Source organism: Teleopsis dalmanni, chromosome X (assembly GCF_002237135.1).
Source record: "Teleopsis dalmanni isolate 2A chromosome X, ASM223713v2, whole genome shotgun sequence".
Classification (NCBI taxonomy): domain Eukaryota; kingdom Metazoa; phylum Arthropoda; class Insecta; order Diptera; family Diopsidae; genus Teleopsis; species Teleopsis dalmanni.
The window spans coordinates 47,538,009-47,560,529 of NC_051848.1; the positions used below are offsets into that span (position 1 = coordinate 47,538,009).

The 22,521-nt window shown below is 27.9% G+C and overlaps 1 protein-coding gene across 1 annotated transcript; it reads left to right on the plus strand.

Moving 5' to 3' along the window:
• The first annotated feature begins 3,139 nt into the window (after positions 1–3,139).
• Positions 3,140–20,973, plus strand: LOC119688910. The gene is made up of 8 exons (XM_038103579.1): positions 3,140–3,482; positions 11,416–11,550; positions 13,548–13,688; positions 16,264–16,816; positions 16,898–17,092; positions 17,151–17,282; positions 17,355–17,637; positions 20,666–20,973. The coding sequence occupies exons 4-8, from the start codon at positions 16,496–16,498 to the stop codon at positions 20,680–20,682; spliced, it is 948 nt and encodes a 315-aa protein (XP_037959507.1). The 5' UTR covers positions 3,140–3,482; positions 11,416–11,550; positions 13,548–13,688; positions 16,264–16,495; the 3' UTR covers positions 20,683–20,973.
• Positions 20,974–22,521: the final 1,548 nt, after the last annotated feature.

A 22,521-nucleotide genomic window follows, 5' to 3' on the forward strand; every position in this document is an offset into this window, starting at 1 on the left:
GTTAAGTATACGAAAAAAAGAGTCGAAGTGAATGTAAGTGAAACACAATAATGACTCCAGTATGATTCGAGTGTTGAGTACTTATTGCAGTTCTCTGATAAATACACATACGTATTATTCGGTATCTATATAATATATAAATGATTCTTTATTATAAAAAAAAAATAAAAATATTTCGATAGCTACTACAACTCTTCCAACACATTTGTCTCGATATTTAAGAGTATAATATAGATCACAAAAACATACATAAGCAGCAATGCTTTTAATTTTATTGTTTGACAAAGAAATTACGTTATAAATTGTAATTGCCTAGTTTCTCACTGATCTATTTTCATGCAGTCCTGCGTAAGAGTTAACAGACTTATAACTACTAATGTACTTATTAAGTCAGTGAAACGCTTGAAAATCTCAGCAATTATCAAACGATTTGAAACAGTGTAAACAGTTCAATAAACCTCAGCAACTGTCAAACGTTTTAAAACATAGTGTAAACAGTTCAATAAATCTGTATGTTAAATCACACATTGCGTTCAAAACGCTCTGTAAAAAAGTCTTTGAAGGTTTGTGTTAAATATTTAACAATAATTTACAAATATTCAAATGATTTTAGTATATTTCTAATAGAACTTTAACCAACTTTAGAATATAAGAGAACAGCAACTTTATTAAATTCGAGTAATATGTTAGTAATAGAATACTGAAGCCAGTGTCACTCTCTTGATTTTCGATAAGAATATTAAAATTTTAAATGCTTCATTTTTTAACCTAAAAATATTTAAAGCTTTAAGCTACTTTGGTTCTTATCAAACAAAGAGAAATTAAATTTTAAATAAAATTCTCAGTGTTGGAGAAGTTGTATATAATATATAAGAGCTCAGTTAAAAAATATTTAAAATAATTCAAAAAAAAAAATGTGTATAAATTCCAGTATTCATTTATTTTTAAGTTTATTTATATTTTATATATTATATTTCATTTATATTTTTTTTATAATAATATGTTAATGTATTTTATAATTCTTTCTTTGTGATATGTACTAAAATATTGTTACATTGTATTAAAATTTTATAGTACCCTGAGGATGACTATAAGATAAAATCGAATTATCGGTTAAATTAAAGTCTTTTAAAAACATTAAGTACCAGGCAATTTCAGATTAGAAATTTTTCTGTAGTTAATAATATAAAATAAAACAAATTTAAGTAAATAAGAAAAGTTTAATATTTATTTGAAAGATTACTCTCACTTTCTTTTTACATAAAAAATATAAAATATTCTTTGTATATTAAAAAATATTTAAAACTAGCCGTGGGTCAGAAATAGGTTAACTGTTGACCAATTAGCCCATAAAAAAATTAAATTGTTATAAAAAATATTTGGTCGTTAAAACCATAAATTATAATAATATTATAAAAAATGTTATATTATGAAATATTAAACAAATTAAATTTGATTTTAATGTCAATATGACAGAAGTGTCTTATTTTACCTTAACCTAAACTGTGGTATTTAATCCCTGGTACTTGCAGTCTCAAAGGAATTATTTACGAATAATTAAATACAAGAAATATTTCTACAACCACTGATAATGGGTATTTGGCAATACTCGAAACAGCTGTATGGTCAGCCAAAAATTCAATTAATTAAAATAATATAAAAATAATATTTGTTGTTGTAGCTCACTACTGTTCGAAATTTTTCCATTAAATAAATATCATATAATCTATTATGATATATAATTTTTCAAAATAATAAATAATTTTAAACAATTTTGCAACACTAATGTTTCATGTTGTTGCTCTTAATGCCAACAATGCTGCAATATTGCACTGTTTCGATAACTTCAAATGCAATAAAAGTTTCTGTCTCCATATCACAAAGAAGTTGTTATCCTTTTCATACATTACAGGTTTTAGTTGGATAATTCACCACATATGATGCACGCAAGACATATCAAAGCTTTTTCAAATCAGCGTGCTTTCACACCATCAAGTTGCTCTATTTGACTGACGTCCTATAAAAACTTTAACTTATCTTGCAATAATATGTGCTCTTAGATTGTACAGAACTGTAGAGAAGAGAAAAATTCTATGTTCACAAGCTTAACTGCAGCCGTTCCATGTTTAATAAAAATACACTCGTATGCCTACTAAGCAAAGAGCTTATGCAACAATACCAACAACATGAACAAGCACTCTACCGAATATCCAATAAAGGATAATGAGCACAAAATTTGTTTGAATGTGTGAGCATTGCTGAAAAAATTGAAGCACAAGCATGGTGAATGGGAATCAGGTCTTTGCTTGGTGAGTATTGGTGTTGATGTTCGTGTGTGTGGTAGTTGGTGATTTGGTGCGCTGTGCTGCTGTTGCGGAATTTGTTTAACATAATTTTTCATGTTTTTTGTGTAGTCTCTTGATGTCAAATATATACATTTTATTAAAAAATTACAATAAATTTTAAACAGTTTCGTTATAAACAACAATAAAATTCAATAAAATTCAATAAAATACAATAAAATCCAATAAAATCCAATAAAATACAAAAACAACGCAAGCCACAATCGAATAATAAAGTACAAAGTTTTAGTTTGTGCAGGCCAACGTGTAATTATAGTATTTTTGAATGAGTAAATAAAAATTTAATTCATACAAATATTTTTTGTGTTATACGCTTTAAAATTGAAATGAAATGGAGTAAAATGAAATAAAAGTAAAGAACAACATATTTTCGTTATATTCTATGTTATGTTCTATAGTCCTTGTGCTCAATTGTCGTTAGTAGGAGTTCAAAACAAAATGCTACGTATGAGCCACTAAAATTTTTATTGAAGTTTAAGTGGCAAGCTTCCCCTAAAGAAGGGCCCTAACAAAAATGTATAAAAAACAAAAGAAACATTTAATTATGCCCTAATATTGAATATTCTTGCCGTTTTGTATAATTAAATAAAAAGGAACAAAGTCGAGCACTATTGCAAAAAGTAAATGAACTTAAAATACTATCAACATAGTTTTTTCTAAAAATCAAACCAACAAACAACAAAACTGGGTAAAAGTTTAAATTGTAAAGAAGTTAAAATAAATGAATTAAATAAAACACAATAATATAAAAGTGAAACGTTTTAAAGTTTCTTTTTTGTGCTATACAATGTAAAATCTAAATGAATTTAATATATTAATTTGTATATTTATGTACGAATCCATGTTTATGAATCGATGAAAAAAAAAAATAGGAAATGAATGAAAAAGCATAATTCGTTTCCTCCCACACACACATGAAAACAAGTGTACAGGCAAATGGTGTGAGAATCATTTTTAGTAATGACGTTTGAATTGGTATTTGTACATGTTTTGGGTTCGAAATTAATTTTGTAAATCTTTGTAATAGTTGTTGTTGTTTTCGTTGATTGAACAAAACTCAACAAAACTACACACATCGTCCTCTATAAAAACGTGCTTTAACCTGCAGCTGCAAAAAAGGTGGGTCAAGTGCAAACTTCACATATACACATATACATATACTCAGACACATACTCTAGTAGATATACTCTTCAGTATTATTTATTTACATACTAGCACATGTTTAGATAAGCAGTTTCCTATTTATTTATACTTTTATAATTAATTGTAAAATATTTTGCTATATTACTATAACATATATACAAATGTATATTTTAAAAATAAAATGTCTGTTATTCAAATTATATTTGTTTGCTCTTATTTTACTATTTTTAATATTTTTACATTATAAAAAAAACTGTTTTACCAAAGATATTTACCAAAAGTAACTATCATTGAGAGTTTAGTATTCTTTCGTCCTTTTATCCTGATTTTATTTAGTACTGTATTCTTACTATTATTAAAGTTAAAAATAGTGCATATATGTACACAAAATCTAATCTTTTAAAATTACAAGAAAAAAAATAAAAATAAAATTAGCCCTACTTTTTTTTTGTTTTTTAATAATTTATATTCGCAAGCGCTACACCTTAAGCTATTAAAAACATCTGATTACCTTTCCACTCTAATAAGACACAGCAGTGTCTTGTATATATGTATGTATAAGAAAGACAGACAAGATGAAGAGAATTTTTCAAAGAAATAACACGAATCATGTCATTTTAAGCCCTTACGGCCAAAACAGATGTGCAGAACTCTGCATGCAGCGAAATTAAAAAATAATAAGGCCATTCACGATAGGTTTTGCACCGCGCAGAAGTGCAAAAGTGCACAGCTCTTGCGTGAATATATCCAACTTTTTATGTGTAGAGGATATTTAAAATCAAAACAAAAATCAGCTGATTTCGAACATTTTTATTAATTTAGATAAAATTTAAATTTTCTAAATCTAAATTTTTAATTAATTAATTTGTTAATTATTGCACAAGCTAATTAATTGGTCGTTTAAATAATGACATCATTTTTAAGAATATGTTTTAAATTTTTATTTATTTGAATTATATTCCAATATTTTGATCATCTTCGAATGTCATCTACGAAGTACTCAATTAATTAATAAGCGTGTTTTATAGATAAAATATAACTTTTGATAATAAAAATAAATAATACTGTTTAACAATATTATTTGAAAATTACTTGATCAAATTTTTGGCCGATAAGTCACGAAAATTTCGCATCGATGGTATTATGAATAAACCCGAAAAATAACAAAGTATATATATACTATATAAAATATATTTCTAATATTTTTACTTGATTTTTAATTGTTATTTAAAAAAATTTTTAATAGTAAACAATTTTCAAATGCTGCCACATTATCATATCAAATTAACAGTGGTGTGTTCATGCGCCTTTAATCCTCTCCTTGACAAGACAACGCAATCGCAAGGTAAAAAATATCATACAATTGTGATATATATTTATTTTTATATTTTAGCATTAATATTAACTAATAATTTATTGTTTTAATAACCAAATATTTTTAATAATAATTTTGTTTTTTACGGGCTAATTGTTCAATAGTTAAATAATAAACATTTTAAAAAAATTTTTATTTTCTTTTAAAAGATCATCGATGATGACTATAGATTACAGTCGAAATATCGGTTCAAATAAAATCTTAAAAAAAAATAAAAATTTTTTTCAAAAGTTTATTATTTAACTACTGACCAAATAGCCCGTAAAAAAACAAAATTATTATTAATATTAACTAGAAATTTTGAACATGAAACCTACAATATTTTTAATTGTAAAAACTAGCTAACTTCAAAAACCTACTATAGAATAATAGAAGACAGAAGAGTTAGTTTTAATTTTTATGCAGAGAAAAAACTGAGGTAAGGTAAATTGAAATTACCTAGGGATTTTTTGCACTGCATTTATGTAAATATTTATTTATATATTTATTGCACTTATTTATTTTTTTTGGTTAAAAGTTTTCAAATTTATTTATTTATTTATTAAACATCTTATAAAATTTTCACAATGTTCACACGTAATTTACCTAATTTTTATCTAATTTACCCTACTCGAAATTCTGGCAAATACCTACATTCGCTGCTATACCGACATAATTTACTATTACCTTCAATCCCATCAATTTACTCGAACTCGCACACGGTCTAAAAAGAATATACACCATTAATTATTACATATATATATAAAAATATATATATAAATCATAAATTTTTATTTTTATAGTTAATTAAGTGAGCTATAAAAAAAAATTCAACAAATAAACTTAATATCAAATTAAGTTATCAAAATCAAATAACCAAAAATAAAACAAAAATTAATATCAAATCAATTATCAAATATATTTGTATCAAAAAATACAAATATATTATCAAATTATTATAAATACTTTAGTGAACTATGGAGTGAGTAATTTCGGTAAAAATATTTTATAGTATATCCCCTTGATACATATCTGGCTAGCGTACTGCAAACTTAATGCAGTGCAGTAAGTGTTGCCAACTTTCAAATAGTTATAGTCTGTAATTGTGTAGTTTAAAACTGAAGAATTTTTTTAAAATTCTGCTTTCTTGCACTCTTGCACCAAACACAACCTACAGTAAGCACGTCTTCAGGTGCATATAGAATAAAATTAACATATATCTGCGTCGTTGCATGTTATCTAGATTACTATTATTATCTCCACAGAAATTAACTATAAATGTGTTACTAATTTTATTATTACGAATAAAATATGAGAGATTTCATATACATATTTATTGAATTGAAAAGTAAACAGAATAATGATTTTAAAAACAATCAGTAACAGAGTCTATTTTTACATAAAAGTTCTAGTTTAGGACACGAAAAATATCTAACTGGGTCACAAAAAATACTACATTACAAAATAAAACTTAGAACTCGATGTGGTAAATATATTACCAAAGTGCTTAAATATAGCATATTAATGCTTCAAATTGTTTCACTATTGAGTTCCGTTAGTAACATAAGATAGATATATAAGATAGATTCTATGCTTTCTTAGAGTGTTGAAGATTCTTTTGAATCATTTATAGCATTAATATAAATGTGTTGACTAAAGTTCAAAATAATAATTCGTTCCCTAATAGAAAGCTTATGCTTTCCTTAAATAGTTAATAAGTTATTTGGTAAAAGTAAAATAGAATTATATGTTTTTTGTTTTGATCCAATACCTTTTTCACTTTACTGGGTTAACTGGGTCACAAAAAATACTACATTACAAAATAAAACTTAGAACTCGATGTGATATATATATTACCAAAGTGCTTAAATATAGCATATTAATGCTTCAAATTGTTTCACTATTGAGTTCCGTTAGTAACATAAGATAGATATATAAGATAGATTCTATGCTTTGTTAGAGTGTTGAAGATTCTTTTGAATCATTTATAGCATTAATATAAATGTGTTGACTAAAGTTCAAAATAATAATTCGTTCCCTAATAGAAAGCTTATGCTTTCCTTAAATAGTTAATAAGTTATTTGGTAAAAGTAAAATAGTATTATATGTTTTCTGTTTTCATCCAATACCTTTTTCATCTTACTGGACACGAAAAATATCTAACTGAGTCACAACAAAACTACATTACAAAATAAAACTTAGAACTCGATGTGGTAAATACATTACCAAAGTGCTTAAATATAGCATATTAATGCTTCAAATTGTTTCACTATTGAGTTCCGTTAGTAACATAAGATAGATATATAAGATAGATTCTATGCTTTCTTAGAGTGTTGAAGATTCTTTTGAATCATTTATAGCATTAATATAAATGTGTTGACTAAAGTTCAAAATAATAATTCGTTCCCTAATAGAAAGCTTATGCTTTCCTTAAATAGTTAATAAGTTATTTGGTAAAAGTAAAATAGAATTATATGTTTTTTGTTTTGATCCAATACCTTTTTCACCTTACTGGGTTAACTGGGTCACAAAAAATACTACATTACAAAATAAAACTTAGAACTCGATGTGATATATATATTACCAAAGTGCTTAAATATAGCATATTAATGCTTCAAATTGTTTCACTATTGAGTTCCGTTAGTAACATAAGATAGATATATAAGATAGATTCTATGCTTTGTTAGAGTGTTAAAGATTCTTTTGAATCATTTATAGCATTAATATAAATGTGTTGACTAAAGTTCAAAATAATAATTCGTTCCCTAATAGAAAGCTTATGCTTTCCTTAAATAGTTAATAAGTTATTTGGTAAAAGTAAAATAGTATTATATGTTTTCTGTTTTCATCCAATACCTTTTTCATCTTACTGGACACGAAAAATATCTAACTGAGTCACAACAAAACTACATTACAAAATAAAACTTAGAACTCGATGTGGTAAATACATTACCAAAGTGCTTAAATATAGCATATTAATGCTTCAAATTGTTTCACTATTGAGTTCCATTAGTAACATAAGATAGATATATAAGATAGATTCTATGCTTTGTTAGAGTGTTGAAGATTCTTTTGAATCATTTATAGCATTAATATAAATGTGTTGACTAAAGTTCAAAATAATAATTCGTTCCCTAATAGAAAGCTTATGCTTTCCTTAAATAGTTAATAAGTTATTTGATAAAAGTAAAATAGTATTATATGTTTTCTGTTTTCATCCAATACCTTTTTCATCTTACTGGACACGAAAAATATCTAACTGAGTCACAACAAAACTACATTACAAAATAAAACTTAGAACTCGATGTGGTAAATACATTACCAAAGTGCTTAAATATAGCATATTAATGCTTCAAATTGTTTCACTATTGAGTTCCATTAGTAACATAAGATAGATATATAAGATAGATTCTATGCTTTGTTAGAGTGTTGAAGATTCTTTTGAATCATTTATAGCATTAATATAAATGTGTTGACTAAAGTTCAAAATAATAATTCGTTCCCTAATAGAAAGCTTATGCTTTCCTTAAATAGTTAATAAGTTATTTGGTAAAAGTAAAATAGAATTATATGTTTTCTGTTTTGATCCAATACCTTTTTCACCTTTCTGGAAGTAGTATTTTTTATGCTAGATCTAAAGGATCCCAACTAAGTCACGCATTCATTTGATTTAAAGATTTTACAGTCTCAATAATTTTGTAACACCAGAACAAGTAATAATTTGAATATACCAAATATATATAATATAATTTTCTAATTATCCGGCCAATTCCAATAATTATCCAACTTTCTGCATAACATGGCCTTTAAGAGCCTATCTATCTCTGACAGTTAAAAAAGATTTCTTTGCTAGTCAACTAAAATTCAAAATAACAATTAAACTGCAATAAAATTTAAATATTTAAAATTCAGTTAAAAGAAAATAATTTTAACTACTCATAAAACGTCTCTCGTAAACATTTTGACCGGTTAATCTTGTAAGCTTCATTTATGATTTTTCAAGTACACAACCACTCACATCTGGTACTATGTTGTTGATATTATTAAGTACTTTTATTTTTTCAGACAATCTGCCGCTTTTATTAATAAGTATTTTGAAGCAATTTATGTGGAAAATAATGCAATATAAGCTCAACGCTTATAAAATTTATTAGCAATTGAGCATGAACGCGAAAGGCTTGAAACGATTTGAATTGCAAGTAGTTCTTGATGGCAGATAAGGCATGTGGTAAAGTTGACTTACGTAGTATAGACATATTCCCCATTATGTATTTATTCGATAAATCGTTAAGAATATAACGATAAGTTGTAAAATTTAAATTTCATATGAAAAATAAAAGAATTTAACGTATTTGAGATATTGTGGCTGTCGAGCTCAATACGTATCAGAAGGCGGATAAGTCATTATTCGTCAATATAAACTATTAGATATATTCACTTTAAATTTTACGAGCGATGTGTAGCTTTGCGAGACATTTATGTTTTTGTCAATTTATTTCTGTATTCACAATTGGTTAATATGTACCCAGAAAGAAGTAATACCCAGTAAGAAGCTAATCATATTACGCTAATCTAAATAATCATATTCATAACAGCGGATTTGTTATTTAATCTAATCGCAATAATAAAGTTCAGAAATAAATTTTTCTTAAAACAAATATTCTATTGATATTGGTTTCATTAACCTAAGATATCGTTTAAGTAGTTTTTTTTCTGATTTAAGTTGGTGTCTAACTAAATATCTGAACAACATTTACTTATAAGTTCCCAACCATTAATACAATAGTACAGTTAAAACCATTTTAAACCACGTATTAACCCATCCGCTTTTTCAATTGTATATGTCTCAGTTTAAAAAAAATTTCAGGATTTATGAACTGCCCTACCAAGATGCACCTCGGGCCAAAATCCGCCTCGTGCTTCTCTCAATCTTTGAACTATCCATTTAGATGGAAACTTTACAGCAGTTTATCACAAAACTCCAACACTCAGCTTTAACCTATAGGATTAATTTCAAAGTCTGGTGTTGATTGAATATAGTTTGTAGCTGATATGAAATTAGTCTTGGCCAGACCATTACCCATTTTTTTAATTTCATCAATATTGTGGTGTGTATATAATCCATAGATTCCATACCTTAATCTGAGAACACTGATTACATTTCTTACTTATCCTTTTTCTTTTTGTATGTAGAACAAGGTTTACTTTGGTGTGATTAACTTGTAAGTTCTTGCTCTTAGTCCATTCTAAAATCTTGTCAAATGTAGATTTCATAAGCTCACTAATCGTTAACTGATATTTGTGTGAAATTAAAATGACTCTAAATGATATATTCGACTCTAAAGATCTTCAAAAAACATGTGTTTCTTTTTGCATTCCGAGTCCTGATATTATTTCAGATAAAAGTGACTGGTGATTAGTAACTGACCGGTTAAACAAGCCACAACCCTAAACTACTCTGCTCTACTCTTGTTACACTGAGTAAATTCTTTGATTTTACTAAGTCTCAGCAATCTTAACTAAGACTTCAAATAAATGTATTCGTTTGAATTGAACGAATTGGTCATTCTAATAATATTGTTCTACAATTATTATTTACACATTACGATAAGTATTGCGATATCGCCTCTCTTTACGTTCAGAAATATTAGTACCTCGTCTGGCTAGTTTAGCAATATCGTTTTGAGCTGGGACCACCAACCAAGGGAAATAAATTAATAATATTAAAGATTTTTCTAAAGCGATTTTATTAGAATCTATTCGAATGGTGTTCACCATTATTTAACCAGCATCCTTCTTAACACTGGTTAAATCAGCAAGAACGAATTTTCTATCAATTTTCCATCAATTGGATTCGGATGAATATAACTTATTAATATACGCTCTTCCATTCTATTATTGATAGCTAGTATTTCACTATCACCTTTTACAGCGTTGTAAAACGATGAGTAACTGTAGCACCTGAGTTATATTTTTTACGAATCAATCTTCATCTTATTCCATGAACGGATTTCACAATTTCTCCAGACTAGGTTGTATCCGCTTTCGTCGTTTCACACATTTGTCCTGATCGACGATAAGATAGAGTTCAGTATAATATTGTAATTCAAAAGGCTATATTGTGATGTACTTGTTAAAGCAAACAGAAATGTGTGTTATACGTATTCTTGTTCATTCCAGCATTCAGAGTTAATCCGGTTAATATCTCATCAGCTACCTCTTTCTGTTCTAAAACAGGATTTGGGATAATTGTACGGATAGAATATGGACCTTAGAAAAAGTTAGGTCTGCGGGTGTATTCACGTTCTCCCATTTTGAGATCTCCCCTATTTTGAGAGTAGTGAAACGAAATATATCAATAATATTGTCCAGGGAATTGACAGTACAAAATCTCTTGAAGTAATTGACAGTATATCTTTTTCGAATGCAAAGCTAATATAAAAACACAATTTATTATTACATATAGGTTGTTATCAAAATATATAATATACCTAGATCAACCAAATCAATTAATTCTGTAGACAACAAACTAACATATGATTCTTCTATTTTTAGTGTTAAAGGTGTTGAAGACTTTAATTTGACAAAGTCTGGGTCTTTATTGAAAAGAATTCGATGCAAGTGGTTTGTGATACTGGGTCGTCGAGCAGCTTAATGCCACTATCACTGATCAACATTTTAAACAATAAAGTAAGTTCAGATCATGGCTATGGTTTTGTAGTATTAATAAAAAAATATGATCAAAAAATAATAAATATTTGTAGCTTCTGAATAACACGGAAGAATTGAATAATAAATTGATATTGTAGTTATTGACACTAACAGATCACCATTATTACGTAGAAATTTCAGTTATTTTATTCTATAAGTATTAAATCCTTATCCATTACTGAGAAAACAAAATCATCTTAGAAAAAGTAGTGTTCATTCACTGCAACAAACTATAAGTCTACAGTTCTTGTGTTCTTCTATGAACTCTATGAACAAGGTGGTGTAAATTACTATACATAACCAAGTAACACATCCAGACATAAATGTCAGTTTAATAATTCCACAAAACAAGAAAGTTAAAAAATGAGGGCGTAGTTTGCAGCAGTAGCAAAGAACTTGCGAGACTTATGTCAAAATAAGATGGACCTCTGCTTGCGTGACATCAATCGAAGACTGGACTGGGTCATGTGAGGATAAAGACATTGATTTCCAAGAACGATTTTTTCTGTTACACGTGTCCACGTAAGATGAAAGAAGCTTACCACAAACAAATAGAGTATACTCGATTTGGGAAAGGAAGGAAACAAATATTTGCATCTCTATATATATTTCCGATCGTGACGAACGCCACTCTATACATACAGGATCTACAGAACGCAATTGGTTGAATGATGATCAAATTTTGTCATATCAAGCATGAAAGTACTGCTGAGCAAGCAATTCAACTGACTAAAATTGTCAACATATTAATTCACTTGCAGAGAGTAACTGACAAAGATTTTAACTGATGTTAAAGCTTTTTACTCATAATGGTTTCTTGAGGTTATACCCAACTGGGTGCCATAGTTTTTAGTAGCCTTTTGCCTTTCAGGTTCTTAGGGAAGAAAAAGTTGCTTAATCTATTTTTAGTTTTTGGTGTCTAAAAAATATATTATTTCAGTAAATTTGTAATTTTTGTAGTTTTTTTATTTTAAACATTACTAGTTATTTTAAATAAAAATCATATTTCCAAATCCTGTACTTGTGTGAGGCGTGGTTTGAGTTGTTTATAACAACGAAAAATTATTAAAAGTTATGATTTGATACATATTACGCCATAAGTGAAAAAAGTGCTTTACAGCACTATTTTTATCACATGCGTTTATGTGATGTGATTGAAGTCCATTGAACGTCTATTGAATGTCCTTTCGAAGTTTAGTAAAGACTTGTCATCTTAATATTAAGACAAATTTGATTAAACTTTTTTTTCACATTTGGCAGGACCCGAGTTCGATTCCTGGTACTTGCAGTCTCAAAAATAATTATTTACGAATAATTAAATACAATAATTATTTCCAAAACCACTGATGATGGGTATTTGGCAATACTCGAAACAGCTGTATGGTCAGCCAAAAATCTATTAATTAAAATAATATAAAAAATAAAATTTTTGTTGTTGTAGTTCACTACTGTTCGAAAAACCTCTTTAAACTTTTTTGCATTTTTCTTTTTAATAATTTTTGAAATTACTGAAGAACACAAAAGTTTACAGTTTATATATTTTACTTTAAGTAAAATAAAGTATAGAAACGACTTAATAAAAGTATGTAACACTATATTAATATTAAGAAAAATATAAATAAATTTATAAATAAATTTGGTGTTGGACATTATCAAAAGCCGCCGTTTGTATTCCAAACAGTTAGTATTATAATAGGCGAGTAATATGTAGGTAAGCTCAATTGGTTGGATGACATAACGCAGAGATCTGATAAATCTATAGCAATATCAGCTAAGGTTCATTAAAAGTGCTTATTAAGGGTACATATTTTTTGTTTTTGAGAAAAAACTAAACCCGTTGTCAGTAGAAATAGAAATAGATCATTACTTTTTATAAATCATTATATAGCACGAGTATCTAAAAGTATTTCCTTTTTTTTAATATCTAAAAAAAGAAAATCTTATGAAATACATGTTCTTTTATTTTTAAATTTCAGTGGGTTTGGCTTGAAGCAAATGGAAGAATCTTCAAGATACGTTTCGCAAAAGCTATGGAAGTCCACAACATGTACATTATGAGTGCAGCGCGGTATGCTTCAAGTTGGGGTCCTTATAATGAAGTGCTGTGTTTAAACAAGGTAAGTGGATTATAAGCGTGAGTTCAATTAGTTGTTATAAATTAAATCATTTATACTTATAATTAGTTTAAATTAAATGATATTTTTAGTTTTCAAAATAACATGTTTAATTAAACGACCTTTAGACCGACTTTAAAAATATATTTTTAGAGGAAACAAAAGTTGCTTTTGTTCGCAAAGTCAAAGCATTTAATACTGGGTTTACACGAGAATATTGTTTGTAATTTTAGCTGTCATGTTTTTAATTTTAACTGTCAATTGTTGTTGCTTTCCTTGAAAAATGAAAATTTTTGACAGCTACAATTACAAACATAACTCTCGTGTGAACCCAGTGTGAATCCAGCATAACAATCCAACCTTCACCATCGTAGGACAAAATATTCTGGTTGTATTGTTTTTTCATTATTGGATCAGTTTTTTTGTTTTAAATTTTTTTATGACATTTTCGATGCTGCTTGAGTAAAACTCACCTATGGTATTATTACTTTCAGAAACGTTAGGCACAGGATATATGATTCCTCTCTTTTTGTACTAAAATTCTCCTGAGTGTTGTTTCATGTTACGAATTTTTGCGTATTTTTTCTGGTCCAATCACACATTACTACCAATCTGAACGGTACAATTATTTTTAAATGTAAAGTTGGTGTTCTGTCTACTTTCAATAAATTTCTGAATAAAAACTACTGTTTTAGTAGAGATCAAATTTTATTTCATATGTTATTTGAGTCTTGCCATTCGGTGCTAAAACATTCAATTGTCTTTTATGAGACAACTTATAGTACTGAATCCTTCTTTACCCCAGAAGAATTCAGTCGACAAAAGCTCAGACACAACTTGACAAATGTTCGTCTTCGAATCGTTGTGAGTTTGAGTTGTATGCGATACAATCCTTTGCGCAACACCACAAAAACAGTTCAGTAAGCCAAATAACCTTGGTTTGAGGATTATAGGGTTATAATCTTTTGCATAGCTCCATAAAAAAATCAGTACCGGTAAATCACATAATCATGGTAATTATTTATAATATCAAAACAAGATATGCTGTGTGACATATACCATCATTTTGTTGAAACTAAATATACTCGATATCCTTATTTTCAATTTTATGCTAGTAAAATATGGTAGTTTAGAATTAACAGTTTGGGTCATATTTTTGCCATTCTCATGAAAGTACAGACCCATCACACCTTTAGACCAAATGGTCAAACTTTCAAATAGACACCAGATGTTTTGAATGATAGTTTTGTTCAAAAAATGTCACTGAAGTCGTGGTACTAAATTAAGCTCATTTTGTGGCATATAGTTCGGTAGGTGTGGTTAAAAGTCCCTATTGCATATGGGCTTATGTTCCAAATTGAAAAGGCAGCCTTGTTGAACTAAGAATTTGTGTCAAATACCAAATTGTGATTTTATCTGGACACCGAGGATGTACGTTAATAAAACAGTGTTTGGATAAATATTTTTTAGAAGAAAGTTCGAGAATAAGAATTACTTCGAATTTTTGACCACAGAGTGATGACACTAGATCTTAGGAGCATATTAAGAAACTGGTTCAATCATTTCATAAATAGTCCTAATTGTGTTTGTTGCACTTATGATTTATTAGACTCCCTAATTCATAAGCCTGATTGTACCAACTGAGTGATTTTCTAGTTCCCTCAAAAACGGCCAAACAGTTTGGCCTACACCAACTATTTTAGTACATGTTATATGGAATTTAAGTGTTATATACTATTTACGATCTTTAAGGCTAGTTTAATCAAAAATGACAGATTGATTAGTAGGTTTGTTTTTTTATCCACGAAAAATCTGTTATCAACATTTAATGAAGCTCACTTGGAAAATGGGAACTAGAAGAAAGGGAAGATTGGCTTGTGGTACTGATTCTGACATTGTTTCAACTATTGGATATAGTTTTGGTTTACGATATCATTTTTGAATCCTTGTTATTGGACATCCAAGGTTTCCTACTATGTTTACACAGCGATATATAGTAGTAATTTAGTTAATTGAGAGTTACGACTTAGAATTTATTGGCCAGTACAAATTTGTAACTTTTAGGGTAAGTGACTTATGTTTGGAGAATATATGTGTTCTCAATGTTATTTTTTATCGAAGTCCAACCTCGTTGGTTGTGATGGAAGGGCGAGTTTCTCAATTAAGAGAGAATATAGTGACTGATTTCATTTCATTGGGCTTAATTTTCTTTTCCTTCATCTATTAAGCGATATTGTCTACTCCTTTTTGTAGTTTTAGGGAGGATCTCTATGGAGAGATATCATTTAGAAGAATAGTTTTTGTTTGTTTAAAAAACTTTATTTTGTTGTACACTGTTTTGTATTTAGTGTTTTTTTTACATTACAATAACGCTTATAACACAATTTCAAGACCTATAGCAATCACTATCATAATCACCTTAATTATTTTATATAGTTTATATTAGAAAATACTAATATTGAGTTATTTTGTATTTGAATCTTCTACTAAATTTAATCAAAAATATATATTAAGATATTAAATTTTATATATGCTTAAAATAACATTTTTAATCGTCCTACTTTATTTCTCGTTTTAGGTCTCAAAACGAATTGATATAAAATGTTTGTTGCTAGTTCATTGATTCAAGGGAATCAATTAAATAATTTTACTCGTAACTGGTTTGCCTTGAATTAGCTTCAATTAAGAGAGTTGGTAGCCGCAAGTGTTTAAAGAATTTCAAAACGTATATTTATTCTATTTTGGAATTTTCGAATATATAAATATTTCGCACAAGATCCGGTGATGTGGGACATCCCCCGCAGCGGGAAATGCAACAACTTCAACGTTATATACCGTCTGTATCTGATCTATATGGAACGGACGAGATAGAACTCCTTCTGGACGAAATACGTGATCTTGAACCGGTCTGCTGTCAGCTCGATGATGAGCAGGATTTTGAAATAGCTGGCAGCAGGGCTGGAGAACTTTCATTACCCTTAGAGTCGCCGCTGGGAACGTGCACGTCATGGGACTCGCACGCCAATTATAAACAACGCAGCGGCCAAACGCCACTGCCATGGGGCGTAGCCCTTCACTGTGATCCGCAACATTTGAAAACGCCTACAGGGATTGTGCGAATTCTGTTGGTGGTAATTATAATCACTCGCTGTTGAATATTTTTTTTCAAACCAAAAAAATTTTTCTGATATTTTTAAAAATTCTTCTTATAGTTATCCTCCGCCGCTTGTTTAGCTTGCGAATGTTCCGCAGGCACAGTTCAAGTTGGCCTCTTTTTACTGCCACTTATTGGACGATTAAGGTTAATGGTCTTCTGTGCGCTTTTCTCATTCCTCATTACTTGTCTAATGTTATTTCTTGACATTTCACATATAGCACTGATGTTTCCATTTAATTGGACTAAAATTGTAAGTTTTCTATATAAAACTAGTACTTTTTCCAAATTTGTACCAATGCTTTTAATAGAATACGTGGATGTATCTGACTATTGGTTTAATATTTATTGTGAGCTCCACATTGTTAATGCACATGATCTTGTTTGCTGAAGAATTTACTTGGGTATCTAAACATTCGAAAGATACATTGTTTACTTCAGCTGTAAGTAAATTACCAATTACCATACTTTAAAATTGGTTAGAAATATATTAAAATATGTTTATGTATTTGTAGATAATTGGCTGTGTTTGTGCTGTTGAGGCAGTAATACTTTCAGCTATTGCTTCATGGCCTTGGTCACAGTATCGTCAAGTTCCAGATGATGGCAGCGAAATATACATCGAAGATCGTGAAATGACACCGATCAGTCCAATGGATAGTGCTGGCATGCCGATTAATCTTCATCACAACTGTAACAGTCGCAATAATAGCACGGCGCACAGCGAATCAAATCATCATAATCAGTACAGTCGAATACCGTCACCGTCGTCCTATAATCAACAGCCTTATATACCTGGTTAGTTTATGATTACATTCTTTTATTATTATTATTTAATATTTTTAAAAAACAAAGTATGAATCAAATAATTTATGATATATGGAAAAGAATAATTAAAATTCTAATGGTTCTAATTTAGCGTAAGTGGCTTATAATAACTTAAGTTTATCTCCAAACATCTTTTAGGATTACACTCTGCTCTCAATTTTTAATTTTTTATCATAGATTCTAAAAATAAAGATAAAGTTTTTAAAATTGGTAGGTATTCTCTTCAAAGAATATATACCTTTAACTAAATAATTATAATTTATTACAATATAAAACTAATACTAATAAATTATAATTAAAATCATTTAATATTATTTAATTATAATAATTAATTAATGACAATAATAATAATAAAGAAAAATTAACTATAATATTATTATAATTATTAAATATAATGTTATAATAATTATATATTCTTATAATAAAATTAAAATGTTATTATAATTATTAATTATAATAATTATTATAATTATTAATTATAATAATTATTATAATTATTAATTATAATAATGAACTATAAATAAATATATTAACGATCCAGTGACCCTCTTCATTACATACTTGCATCAAAAATTTGAAGAGCAAATAAAAGGTAGTTAAAATGTTTTGCGATCGAAGATCAAATGATCGTCTAAGTAACATGTTTCTTAAATTTTTAATATTTGGTAGCCCTTATATTGTCAATTACAAATTAAAAATTATTTTAATAAAGTTTCAGTATTAATATTAGTTGGTTCCCTGTCAAGTAGATACTATATTTGCTTTTTATATATTGTTCTCACTGTTCGATTTTTAAGCTTTTAAGCTTTTTAAGATTCGTTTTTCGTTTTTAATTATCAATAGCTTTTGATTGGCTATTTCTCTGACTAGAAAGTAACCGTTCAGAGTGTATTTATTTTTTAATATTGAACATTTTGAAATCGCCTAGTACAAATTCATAGATATAACTCTGACTAGAAAGTAACCGTGGAGAGAGTATTTAATTTTTTAATAATGAACATTTTGTAATTACCTAGTATAAATCCATAGGATTACTCATATCGTGATCCTGATTTGAGGTCATCGCTTCAGTGAATATGTCGCATAAAACTCTCATCCAAAGCATCATATGTTCCTATATGGATCGTTTAAAAATCACGTAAAATGAAAAAATAATTAGGAATGAAATCTAAAATTGTGAAAACTTGCTATAAAAAAATGGTTGGTCACCAATTTTTCCCATAGCAGAATGTTTGATAATGCAAATCGGTCTTGCTTAGTGAATATGTCAATAAACAAAATTGTCGAATTTTGCATCTTGATTAAAGCTTTCACAAGTAATTATTATACAATAAATAATTATATTGCATTCACAAAAAGTCGGTACATAATGCGGTCTTTGGCATAAAGGTGTAATAGGCCCGTACTTTTTTGAAAATAACGAAACCATGATATTTATCACTACCGCCACCAGATCACAAAAAGTTTTTTTTCGTGAAATTGAAGATATATATTAAATATAGACATGCCACAAACCACTCAATGCGTACTATTTTGGCTTTGTTCTAGAGAGATTTCTTGGACATAAAATTTCATCATTTGATGATCTGAATTAAATATCAAGATCAAGAGACTTGTTTTAATTGAATTTGTAGTCTTGTGAGGTTAAATGAAGGATTGTTTTTATGCGAACAATTTTTAAACTGTCGACGCTTAAAAATATGAAAATATTAGTCAAGTACGTACCGACAAAGCATCGTATAATACCGTCAAAATTCGCTTAAAAATATATTTATATACAAAACGAAATATATATTATATATAATGTATATGGTAAATATAATAAATATAATGCATATGATATCTATTAATATCAATTAATATTCAAATAATTTTTAATTTATTAAGAATTATTTTTGTTTTTTATTATTTATGTTGTAGTTATGATATGATATGATATGATATATAATATATATGTATGTAATAATATACAATATATAAAACATAATGTATAACATATAATATATAACATATAAAGTATAATATATAATAATATAAAAATATAATATGTGTAACATATATCGATACCTACATTAAGACTGAAAAGTTTTCGGAAATTCTCATTTAAAATTCGCGCGCTGTATATTTTTCGATATTTTAAGTTTATGTAGTTTGGCAGCACTGTCCTTAATTACTATGCCAAAAATGAGCGCGATCTGTCAGACAGTTCGTTTACGGCAGCTGTTGAAACCAGTTCACCTCAGTAGTGCGTTGCGAAATGTCTTCGACGGCCGTACGACCGTCCTGAAAGGCTTTGTACCACTCATAAACTTGAGTTTTCGATAAAACTGATTCCCCATAAGCCTTTTTGTAGCATTCGCAACGATTCTGCACACGAAATTTCGTTCGAAACACAAAATTTGATGCAAACTCTTTGTTCAATATTTTTTTCCATTGTTTTTTTCGCAACGCACTACTGAGGTGAACTGGTTTCAACAGCTGCCGTAAACGAACTGTCTGACAGATCGCGCTCATTTTTGGCATAGTAATTGTCCTTAATTGCTGCCAAACTACATAAACTTAAAATATCGAAAAATATACAGCGCGCGAATTTTAAATGAAAATTTCCGAAAACTTTTCGGTCTTAATGTATATACATTCAATACAGATATACAGTTAATTGTAAACAAAAAATATAGTAGATCCAGTAGGTCCAGTACTGTAAGATGTTCCGTGGAGAATATTCGAATGATGTAGTACATCATATCTAATGACTAGATCCAAACAGTATATTAAAATAAAAAGTTCGTAAAGTCTTAATTACGAATATATTTCATATACGTTTATTTTTAGAACCACAGAATGAATAAGCCTATGCTATACAAGAAAATCAATATAATTGTTAACTAAAAAAAAATGGAAAAGTTTATTAATAAATAGATGTTTTTAATAATTTTTTTTTACAACATTTTTTATTATAACTATTATTTTTTTTTTTGTATAAATCCACTACTTTCAGGCAACAATGGAAGGTGAAATGCACCGTCTATGACTAAACTCGAGAAGCAACGCATGGTAAAATGTAAACTAATCAAGGCCTGAATTCAATACACAATTTACAAGACATGCATAGAAATTATGTTAGAACATATACATCTGAGCAGATTTGCTTCGAATATAATTATATATAATAGAATATTCTCTTTTATTTTATACATAATGAAAGGTTTCTTTGTTTGCAATTAACACTTTCAATAAAAATGTTATTTAGTAACAATAAGCATATATACATATTGTTCACTTTAATGGAATAATTTGAGTTAAACTAACTGGGTGTTATGGTATACTTTGTTTCTTTTAAATGTAGAATATAGTCTAACATTGTATATATATAGATATATAATACTCGTATTTGTCATTTATGTATGTTTTTGGTATCATTATAGTGTTTATATTAAATACATTTAAGATTATGACCTAATAAAAATGAAATATCGTGTAAGTTAGTATTACCTTTTAATATGATTTTTATGTAAAATTTGTGTAGAATAGGAATACAATATATTAATCTTTAAACTGAAATATAGCCAACGTTTTTAAGTTTCAAGATCATAACTATAACTACTTCAAATATAATTTTATATTATTTAATAATAGCACATTAAATTGTATTTTACTTTTGTAAGATGTTTTTAAAATCAAACATTTATTTCTGAATTCAAAGTTTACTCCTATATATGGATAAGGTTTGTATATAATCACTATTGTTTTCATTTTGAAAAAAATAAAATGTTCATTGTCGGAATTCTTCATTTTAAAGTGCTGTTCACACCAACGCATAAAACATGTTCACTGATTTTAAACGAAAAATGGTGTTCACACTGACACCTTTGTTAAAGGAATGGATTTTGTAAATTAAACACACAAACTTAAATTTTATTCCAAATTTTTTTTATTTCCTTCGAAATATGCTCCTTCTGAAGCGATATACATATACCAACGCTTAACCTAATCTTCCATACACTTTTCGTAGGCCCGTTCAGGTATGGCTTTTAGTTCCTTTAGCGAATTCTCTTGTACCGATTCAATCGTCTCAAAACACTTACCACGTAGGGGCAAGTTGAGTTTCGGGAACAGAAAAAAGTCACACGGATACAGATCTGGAGAATATGGTGGTGGTGCCGTGTTTGGTTAAAAAATCGCGTACAACAAGAATTTTCCATAGCAAAAATCGCTAAATGCACTTGAGGTAGTCTCACATTAACAGTTGCTGTAAACAAACTAACTGACAGATGGCGCTCAAATTTGTACCATATTTCGAGAAAGGGTGTACTAACATAACATAAGAAAAATTTTTGAAAATGGTCTATTACTTAAGGAGTAGTTAACAAACAACAAAATACTTTTTGAGCAGAAGGTAATTTCGGTTCAAAGCCCGAAATATGTTATTGGCCTCACAATTTCCGAAAAACCTCTCTTAGTCTTAAATTTTACAATTTTATGAGTGTAAAAATAATGATATAACAAAATAATAATAGTATAAATTGATATTATTAAAGATGAATTTGTTTCAATATTTCATTATAATTTTTTGCCTGTTTGTTATAAACAATTCCAGTGAAATAATTGTTAAAATCAGGGACCGTAACAATTATCATTAAAAAAATAAAATTCATCTTATAACTGTTATCATTCGCATTTTGAAATAAAAGTCAAAAAATAATAATTGAATTTGCTTTATATTATATTTTTCAAAAATAATTATTATTATGTGCCTTTTTCTTCACGCGCAAATAACTTCTACACTCTGATTTTTATTTTAAAACGCACAAATAACTGTTATTTTTGTCCCAAAAATAAAATATTTTTTTTTTT